Source organism: Solanum pennellii, chromosome 2 (assembly GCF_001406875.1).
Source record: "Solanum pennellii chromosome 2, SPENNV200".
Classification (NCBI taxonomy): domain Eukaryota; kingdom Viridiplantae; phylum Streptophyta; class Magnoliopsida; order Solanales; family Solanaceae; genus Solanum; species Solanum pennellii.
Window position 1 is genome coordinate 58,751,880 of NC_028638.1, and position 10,394 is coordinate 58,762,273.

Here is a 10,394-nt window from a genome sequence, read left to right on the forward strand (position 1 = left end):
TATATATATATATATATATATATATATAAAAGGGTAGACCGCTGAGAGGATTCACCCGAACGTCATCGGAAAAAAATTACATTACATTTATATGTTGATTTTGAACCTCCTGGATATAAGATTAGAGGTTGACTTAGTGGCGTATGATTTTCAAATCACTACTCTTTTTTTTCGAACCCCCTTAATAAAATCCTGAATCCACCACTGTATATATATATTATCAATATATTATGTATCCAACAAAATAAACATTTAATATATGAATATCTTATAAGTACATGCATATGTATCATAGAAATATCTAGTATAATTTCGTGTACTTGTTATATTTGTCTAGTATTAATTTCATTTATCTATTAATATGATGTAATATTAATTTCATGTATTTAATTTAGATGATCTAATTTCAATTTCATGTATCCATTATTAAATTGATGTATCAAGTACCAATTTTATAAATTATATTAAAAAAGAAACAAAACATGCTCGGATACATAGTAAGTAAGTGAAACACACATGTTTAGAAACTAATCACAATGTGTATTACCTTTTATAAGACTCACCCAATTCTGAAAATGGTCAGCTACTAATGTGTTTGAGAAACATTAAAATCGAAAAATATAATACCTAAATTTGTAAAACTTTTTAAAATTGAGCTTCAGAACGTAATAAACTTTAACTTAAATATAATACCAAGGTATGAAAAGATAATTATCAAAATCATATTTAAGAGATTTGTTTATCTGTTTAGATTTTTTAAAATATATGATATCAATATTACAAGTAATAGTATGCATAATAATTTTAATTTTAAACTATAGATAAATATAGTATATATGATAATAATGTATGTATAGTTAGACAGTTTTACGCTTATTATAATGACAAGCACGATTCTTAACTAGGCTTTAATTAATAACTATGCCCTTCAACTTTGAATGTGCACAAATAGACACTTAAATTAGTATAAAATAGTACAAGTAGTGACAAGTGTCCTACACGACAAAATACACATTAGACATCATGTAGGATACAAAATTGCTATATAGGACGAATATATCTATTTACTCAATTTTATACAATTTTAAATGTCTACTTATACACACCCAAATTTTATGATCATAATTATCAACTGATATTAAATTAAGAATTATGTCTATGGGTTATGCGTATTTTAGTACAAATTTGATCTTATCCGCCTATTTAATACCCTCACGTGTTTGCCAATTGCCATGAGAGCAGAAGTATTTGACAATTTATCTTGTTTGTTTGTTTGTTTGGGCTTAGAAAATGAAAGGGTAGTCACCATCGTGGCCCAATAACAGGTTAATGCCATTATTTGACAAGTTGTGTCTTCCTTTTCCTTTAGTCCTTGTTGGTTGTTACTTGTTTACACTCTATTTTTTCTAGTTTTTCAAACAAAATTGCCTTACGTTTCTACCTTCTTTCATTTACTCTCTTTCTAATATTTGTAATGTTAAAAATTGTCATCTAATGATACACATTAATAGAATCCAAATCGTAATACAATTACTATAAATTGTCACAAAATAAATAAACCCAAATATTCATAAAAAAATTTCTCCGTAATAAATTTTTACCGTGTGAAATAGATCTATTTTCTTATCCCATAACCATATATCCATTACACTAAAGTACACTCATATTCATTTGTACTCCACGGCTAAAGTTAAATAGAAAGACAAGCTACTGGCTATGATTCAATATTTAAGAGAAACATTAACCCTTACTTCATGGATTTTACCAAAATGAATTATAGTGTAATTGTGAGACTATTTTTCACAAGTAAATTACTCTTAATCAAACATATGAAACTTAAAATTTGAAATTTATACTCTTAATCAGAAGTACAAAATTTGAAATTTATATAACTGTGAGACTACTTTTCACAAGTACCTTACTCTTAATCAAACTTAAATTTTAAAATTTTTACTCTTAATCAAAAGTATTAAATTTGAAATTTCAATTTTTTATTCTTAATCAAAAGTATCAAATTTGAAATTTGAAATTTAACCAACATGAATTAATCAAAATGAATTATAGTATATTAAAGAAGACATAATACATATATTGGACTCTAAACTTGACTTCAAATTTTAACTATGACCTCCAACTTTCATAATACACAAACATACATTTTAACTATCCAACTTTTAAATAAATAAACACAATACATGTTGAACACTACGTAGAACAAAAAATAACATATAAAATGATATGTAGGACATTTATGTCTATTTGTTCAACTTTAAACAAGTTTAAGTGTCTATTTGTGCACATTCAAAATTGAAAGACATAAATGTAATTTCAAACCAAGTTAATAAAACGAATGAACTTCTTATAAAGCTTGGACAATCCTCCTCCCTTGAACTAATTTTTGAAGTATGAATACACAATTTCACATGATATTAGAGCCACTGGACGTGAGGTGGAGCGTTATTCTTAATTAAAAGTTACCAAATTTGAAATTCAAAATTTTAGCCACATGAATTATGATGTAATTGTCATGACTCGAAATAGTTACAATGATATTATGCACCCTTGATTGGGTGCTACAATGCGTTGGACACCAATGTTCTTAGCGATTCAGAAACCATTTTGATTGGAAAAAAATTCCACTGATTAAGATAGTTCATTATTTTTACCAGTAACCCGACCTGATTCTATCTTTTTTGACATATTTATAGTAACAACAGAAGGTAAGGATAACTATAACAAATTCAGATGATAATATTCACTTATTAATCACAGGGAAGATTATAGAAAACATATAAAAACATGGAATCAACAGACAATTTATTTATTCATTCGAATTGCAATCCACAATAATAATAACTTAAAAGTCATGTTTATTTTTCTTCAATTTCAATTACTTTGGAGAAGGGTTTTTTGAGCTCTTGTTTAGGTACGGTAAGAATAAGGACACCATTTTCCATGGATGCCTCGAGTTGATCTGCCTTCATATTTTGTGGAAGCCTAAACTTCCTGCAGAAATCCCCCCTATTACGTTCCACTCTATGCCATAAATTCTTCTTCTCATTTTCATCTCCAATTTCTTCTTCTGCTTTCCACTTACCACTAATTTTCACTACTCTTCCCTTGTCCAATTCCACTTTCACATCCTCTTTGCTGAGCCCTGTATGTACACAATATATCCTCTTTCTAACATTTTTAATACAAAACTGAGAAAATAATTTCAAAATAAATTCCCCAATGCAACGATTGGACGGAAAAGATTATATTTGTTATATATAACAATTTAAAAAATTATTACAACTCGATAAAATTTTAACAAATTTAAGTTATAACCTGCATTTTACCTTATTTAAGTCTAATACATACTATCATTTTGGATGGACTGATAGAACGTACTCATATTTATCAAGTGGCATTACAATTAATGGTGCCCTTTAACTTAGGTTCGAATTATATTTTAATTCCATCAATTTTGAATGTGTACAAATAGACACTTAAATTTCTATAAAATTAAATAAATGAATACACGTGTCTTACATGTAGTTCTTTGTTCTACCTAGGATGAGTATCCTAGGTGTATTGTACCATGTAGGACTAATGTGTTTATTTATTTAAAAGTTAGACAGTTAAAATATCTGTTTGTGCATGATGGAAATTGGAGTTCAAAGTTAAAATTTGAAACCAAATTTAGAATTCAATATATGTATTATCCGTATTAAGTACGTTAAATCGTTTAAATTAATACCTGGAAGATCGACGAAGAAGCAGTGAGCTTGAGGTGTTTCTTTCCAGTCAATTGGAGTACTCAAAACAGGACACATATTCATCATCCCAACAATTGGATTACTGCTCCTCAATAAGCTGCACATCTTTGTTTTTCCCACTTAAATCAACTAATTAATTGTATTTCCTTGTTGTCTTCTGTGGAATAATTGAAACTTTGCACAAGTATATATAGTTGGTGAAAAAAGACAGTTCAAATTGGTCTTGAAACTTCTTGGATCTTCTTAACGTGGATAAAAGAAAAACATCTAGCATGTTCACCTATAAATAAGTTAAAAAAAAATATTCGGATCATTCTAAAAGCTTCCATCTTTTACTAGTACTCGTATCAGAAGGTACTACCACTATTCATCTTATTGATCCATTTAACTGCCACGTGTCTTTGATTAAATAAGTAAGTAAAAAAATTAAAAGAAATAAAGTCATTTGCTAAAGGACATGTTTTATTTTTCTGATAATTTGTAGTATATATTTATTTCTTTCTAAAATCTATAAGTTTGAAGCAAAAGGCTCATTTGAATTCAAATTTTCTTGATTCATTATAAAATATAACAAAAAGTTTACATGCTTATGTTAATTCAATTTATGATTTAAATATTAATGTTAGAAATATCAATAGATACATGAAATATTGATCTATGAAATTTATGAATGTCCCGTTAATTAGTTTTTAAAGGAAAAGAAAAATACTACTTACAAGTTTGGTACAATATAATTTTGAAATGGTCAGTTTCGGTTACCACTAGAAAATTCAAATAATACAAATCATAATAAAGTGCAATAAACGGAGGCCCTGCATCCATTAATTTCAGTGTTAAATGACAAAACAATCGAGGACTTTTTGCTATTTGAAAGCTAACAATGTTTTATCTGAAACAAATTGAACTCTTACATATATATTTCATTGATTGACAAGAGCTCCTTCTCCTTGTAACAGTTTATACATCAAAACTACAACACACATACTGGTTTACTTCTCCCATTGAGGTACTTCAATCCCTCTTAACAAATCTCCCCTGTAAAAATTATAAGACATGAATGGACGAATACTTTATTTATGTCAGCAACATGAATCAATAATGTAATTTACGTACCTTAACGCGAGGGCGTTTTTCTGCGTTCAGCTTGCGAACTTGATATCGTATAGTTTTAGAAAAGAGTCTGTTCTGTCTCTTCTCTTTGTACCTCATTACACTCGCCTCTCTTCGTCCCGCCTTCATCTCCTCATCCTCTACTTCTCTTTGTTCATTTCCAATTACTTCTGGCACTCTATGCACAACTGAACTGCTACTCATCAGTTGCCCCTATACAAATTCATTTTTCAACTCAATTCCTTTGAATTATCTAATTCATTGTGTCATGTTTAACACAATAATGAAACAAGTCCTCTTAACTTGCATCCACAAGATAGGAAACTCTATGCGTAATAATAGGATTGTGATGAAGTTTGGACTAAATTGTTTGTCTACTTCACATATTATGAGTTGTGTTTTTACTATTAGCTAGCAAAAAATCACGGTAGTTTATTTTGCGTCTCATTATTACATTGCAAAATAAGTTTAACGTCTTTCTAAATGATATTTTAAATTTTATTGAGCCGACCTAACTAACTGAAAGGATTAAAAATAATGACTATCTAGAGCTGGAATTATGACAAAAATTCACACGTGTTTTATTAAGTTTTCACGGAGAGCTATAATTTCTTACTATATGGTTTGATGGAGGTGTAGCCTACAGCTTGCAGACGAATAAAGACAGGGAAAAGGTTGAGCTAATTAAGTAAAAGGTAGGCCCACAAGGGTCAGGACAATTAAAGTGCTCAGCACTTAATAGGGTTAGTCCTATACACAGTTTAAACATTAACATCTATCGACCCACCACTTTCACCTTAGATTTTACCATACGAACTATCCTATTCCTTGCCATAAGTCGTTTGGTAGAGTATATAATAATAATGTTTAATATATATATTAATAATATATGTATTAAGTATATTTTATATCAATTATACGTAAAAAAAAATATTTTAATGTATTATTTAATTTGATGCATTAAAAATTATATATATTGCATTAAATAAATTTTTGACAAAAATATTCTATTTTTATGGTGAAAAAAATGTAAAAAACTTGTAAAAGGGCAATTGAATCTTCTGTCATGCATTAAAATCATTGAATTGCTAATACCTAGAAATTTATAGTATTAGCAAAATTAATGTATGTATTAACTGGCAGGAGGCACACATACTTAGCCCCGGTAAAAATAGTACCATTGTCACAAAAAAAAAAGAAAAAAGGAAAAGAAACTATTCTATTCGATGAAAACAAGAAAATTAAAAACAATCTGCAAAAGCTATAGTAGTAAGAAGAGAACAGGGATTCTCATAGGCCAGAAGAAAGAGAAACACAGACACAAAGCTGAAATTGCCTTATCTTATCTTTTGCAAAATCAAAGTTGCAATGGAACATTTTTCTAAGTCAAATTAAAGCATTTCCCGATCACAGGTCAATTTTCTACCGGTTGGGTAGTTTGATTTTTCATATTTATGTGAGCCCTAATTTTGTACCCATCCTAGTTTTTCTACTCTCGTCAAAGTGGGATTAATATGAATGTGTATGTCATTTACCCTAAATCAGTGTAATTTCACACTCTATGTCACAGCAGGTAATTAGATACCAATAATTATTTCTTTTGTAGGTGTATTAGATAGTGAAATATTTCATCAAATCACATAGCTACAACATTACATTATGTTTGGTTCCAAAAGGTTATCCTTTCCACAATTAAAGATCGACCTGATAACATAAATTTAAAAGTAAGGTAAGAAAAACTAACATTTATCGAAAAAGGCATGTCGAAGGCGAGAAAATCGTCATGGATGTCTGGAACGATCTGGGGGGACTGGGACTGAAGGTAAAGTGGACCTTTATCGGACCAAGCATTCAATATTTCGTCATAATCAAGCTTTAGTGACAATTGTTGTTGCCGTTTGTTCCACGGACAACTACTTACTTCTTCATCCTTCCTCGTACTCTCACTGTGTTGATCCAAATCAACAACGTCTGAGTAAACAACCCATTTCTCTTCTTCCCTGTGTTCCCTCTCTTTGTTCCTCAGAGCCGTCCGTACAAGCTCACCTTCTTGTCCCCTATAAAAAACAAATTTTGAATTTAAAATTCGATCTATATTTAATTAAATACTTATAAAAAAAAATGGCACCGGCCTCTAGAGTACCCGTAAGTGTCGGCATATGTGAGGCTGGCCTCCGATGACGAAACTGTCATGTAATTCGGAACGCTAGTACTTATGTTGCTGTCAATTTCATCCTTTGAAGAAACAAGAACTTCGTTGAGTGTAGTGGCGCTGTTTTCAGCGCCAGCAAAGAAGAGAGCTACGTTGTCATCTTGGGCAGTACTAGTACCGTCTTTATCATCTAATAAATTTTCTGGGTGCAGTGGGAACAGATTGAGCTGTTGATGATCATGTGTGCTACCGTTGGATGATGAAACCATCATATCATCTGACTTCTGGGGTTTTTTCTCCGATAGCTCCACACTTAGGCTCAGAAACTTTGGTTTTCTGCGCTTCACCTTGTTTCGGCTTTTCGATTTACCATTCTTTGACCGGCATCCGGCATCGGACATATGCATAATAACAACAATTATAATCAATTCACTCTATTAGTTTTTTTTTTAAAGAATAGTACTCAAAAAGTGTAATGTTTGTAGGGAAGACTTGTGAATATTTTTATGATGCTTTTGGTGATTGATCAAGAGCAGAAAGGTCAGTGTCGATATCATGTTGCACTTTTTGACACGTGCGGCTCGTTGATTGGACATGAATGAGGATTGTGTTGTTATCTGGATTGCATTGCTGGTGCATTTAGATATTTTTATTTTTTGGGAGAGGTAAATAATTGAGTAACAATAAGGACTATTCTCGTGATTGAATTAAAGATCACACCTAATTGCTCTATTAGTTGGGAACTATTAAATTTGGTCTTTAAGAAAATCAGTGATCAATTAGGTAATAAATAACTTTTTTTTTTTTTGTTTCTCTGTTAACATGGATCTTTTTTACCACGGTTAAAAAGAATATAGAATTCAAAAATTTTGTAAATCCTGTCCAACATTAATTACACTATGTTCTAATATTTTGTCGATAAGTTTGAGAGCAAATATTAGTTGATAGTCTGACTTTGTAGGCAAAGGTAATTTTCTAGGGACTATACTTGTACAACTTCACTGATCGAGACAAAATCTGAATAATTAAGTAAAAAGGGTATTAGTGTAAATCAGCCAATTAGTTGGTTCCAGTTTCAAGCCCAAAACTTTAATGGCCCATTAGGGTATCATAGGGCTATACAACATTGTCTCAATGCCCACGCCCAGGCATCGGCTCTTTTTACCAGCCCATATCTTAAGAAACCCATGTCTCAACAATTTTTAAATTGTGAAACTTAAATAAATATATTATAATAAAAAAATATTTATTATTTATAGCAATTTTTTTTATTTGATCACTTTCAATTCATTTATAATACAAATTTAATACATATTACAAAGAACGATTTATTATTCACATATAATACAAGTTTTAATGATGTATAATACATTTATCGCACATTTTAATATACTTATAATACAATGTGTCAATGTTTTACCAAACAAACGTAATATATTTCAAAAAATAATCATAATTCATATATATTGCATACATAATTCACTTTTAATACATATTGCAGATTTAACATAGTATTGCTACAAATGGTAATAAATAAAAAGTATAGCTAAAATCAGTAATTGTTTATTAAAATGTATCATTTCATGTAATTTTTCCTTTCAAATTGAACATTTTTCTTTCTTACTTTCTCCCTTTTTAAAAAAAAATTACCTAGTTTACCGATTAATATTTTATTTAGCTTGTCTTATGTATTTAAAAACATTTTGGTAGAAATAACTTATGTTTTTACATCTTCAAATTTGATGACTTTTAAAATGTTAAGCTAATCTACTCTATTTTAGCTTCAAGATTAGTTAAATAGACACTTAAACCAAATTAGATTCAATGAAGTATGATAATAAAACTTTGCAAATTCCTAATTAATTTTATTAACGTCTAGAAAAGAGTTAGTTAGGACAACAGTACATATGCATATATAGTAAGGATATCTAATTATAAATCTGTTTTGCACTCTTCCAAGTCAATATCTTCCCCGTGGCCTGTAGGAGAAAATGAAGACTCTACACTTTGAAGTCTGAATTGTAGTTATGGCCAACTTTTAAAAATAGTATTACGTTGAACTAATTAAAAAAAATATTAATATACAAGATACCCTAAAATAAAATTTACAGTTATTATATTTAAATGGTAAAGGATTATATTGGATCATTTTCTTCGTCCAATTAAAATATTGAAAAGGTTCTATACGGAACCTATTCTCTTTGATCTAGGACCTTCTACTTTCAAAATTCATAAATTTACTACTCACATGGCAATAAAAGTGAGTATAATTTTCAATTTTTTCAAGTTTAGTTAGATTGGATTTTGAAATAGGATACGTGGGGCCAGAACTTGTAGAATTGGTGCATGTCAAATAACCGATAATTTTGACTTACGTTCTTACTTTAACGTCAAACGGTACATACTGTCTCTTTTAATATCTTTTATTTATTAACATATAGATAAAAACCTTATTTTTTACCTTTGATATAATTTGACTGAAAATGATTTTGGAAAACATAATCGTCCAATATTTCTTAAAAAAAACTTATCATCTGGTTGATTATAATGAACTTAGTTTTGTTTTTACGTGAGATTATTTTGGTGCTCAAAAAAAACATAATGTATTCTGAATAATTATATATATATATTTTTTTAAATTGAATCAATCAATTATAACTATAGAGAAAAACTACGTGAAGTGTTAAAGAACAGAGCAAAATAAAGCAGTCAATAATCACACATAAAACAGAAATTTTACTTTTTGTCGTGAATTTGGTTATATAGCACCATTCCTTAATTTATGGGGGAAAATACCACTTATTTCGGTCCCCAAGAGTTCGAAAATGTACTTGAAAAAAAGAGATTTACTGTTCTCTTTTGACTTATTATTGTTTTGTGAGGAAAATATAAATGTGTAAAGAATTCATTGAATTAATATGTTTGACAAATATTTGGACACTGTCACAAAGTATAGAGTATTAATTAATTTTCATGCATATTGTGTTGCCACATTCTTCGTAACCAAATCAGAAATCACTTCATCATCTAATCAATATATATATAAAAATGAGGACATAGAGGAGCTGATGTGGCACCTCTCTATGGCCTCCATTTCAATTTCTTTTTTTCCTTTTTTTTTATTTTTTTTATTTCTTTTTATTAAATAATTTGTTTATTAATTAAAAAATTCATTCATATTTATTATTCTAATTATACCTAATAAGTTACAACAAAACCTCCATCTATTTACATTCCCTACTTAAATAATATGTCTCTTCAATTATTTTTTTAATTATTCTTATGATTTACACAAACTATAAATAACAACTATCTATGTTCAATGATCATTCTCATTTTCTCATTCTTTCTTTTTATTAGTATAGTTTTTT

General features: G+C 29.1%; 2 protein-coding genes across 3 annotated transcripts; both read right to left on the bottom strand.

Moving 5' to 3' along the window:
* Positions 1-2,740: 2,740 nt before the first annotated feature.
* Positions 2,741-4,040, bottom strand: LOC107011780 (class I heat shock protein-like). Its single transcript, XM_015211421.2, has 2 exons — positions 3,743-4,040; positions 2,741-3,157 (listed from the first exon to the last, which is right to left on the bottom strand). Exons 1-2 carry the CDS (start codon positions 3,864-3,866, stop codon positions 2,871-2,873), a joined length of 411 nt encoding a protein of 136 aa, XP_015066907.1. The 5' UTR covers positions 3,867-4,040; the 3' UTR covers positions 2,741-2,870.
* Positions 4,041-4,495: 455 nt separating this feature from the next.
* Positions 4,496-7,532, bottom strand: LOC107011779 (zinc finger protein CONSTANS-LIKE 16). 2 transcript variants are annotated; one of them, XR_001455933.2, is made up of 5 exons: positions 7,015-7,532; positions 6,616-6,928; positions 4,875-5,084; positions 4,673-4,796; positions 4,496-4,573 (listed from the first exon to the last, which is right to left on the bottom strand). XR_001455933.2 is itself a non-coding variant. In XM_015211420.2 (4 exons), the coding sequence occupies exons 1-4, from the start codon at positions 7,428-7,430 to the stop codon at positions 4,773-4,775; spliced, it is 963 nt and encodes a 320-aa protein (XP_015066906.1). In that variant the 5' UTR covers positions 7,431-7,532; the 3' UTR covers positions 4,537-4,772. The 2 variants fall into 2 exon arrangements, 1 of the variants encoding a protein (XP_015066906.1); XM_015211420.2 differs by having other exon boundaries at positions 4,537-4,796.
* Between the last annotated feature and the right edge of the window lie 2,862 nt (positions 7,533-10,394).

Coding starts and splice junctions, on each gene's coding strand:
- LOC107011780 (XM_015211421.2), bottom strand. CDS start 3,866: ATGTGCAGCTTATTGAGGAGCAGTAATCCAATTGTTGGGATGATGAAT. Junction 3,158..3,742: donor CTTCTTCGTCGATCTTCCAG/GTATTAATTTAA, acceptor GTGTACATACAG/GGCTCAGCAAAGAGGATGTG.
- LOC107011779 (XM_015211420.2), bottom strand. CDS start 7,430: ATGCATATGTCCGATGCCGGATGCCGGTCAAAGAATGGTAAATCGAAA. Junction 6,929..7,014: donor ACATATGCCGACACTTACGG/GTACTCTAGAGG, acceptor TGTTTTTTATAG/GGGACAAGAAGGTGAGCTTG. Junction 5,085..6,615: donor ACATGCCTTTTTCGATAAAT/GTTAGTTTTTCT, acceptor GAATTTGTATAG/GGGCAACTGATGAGTAGCAG.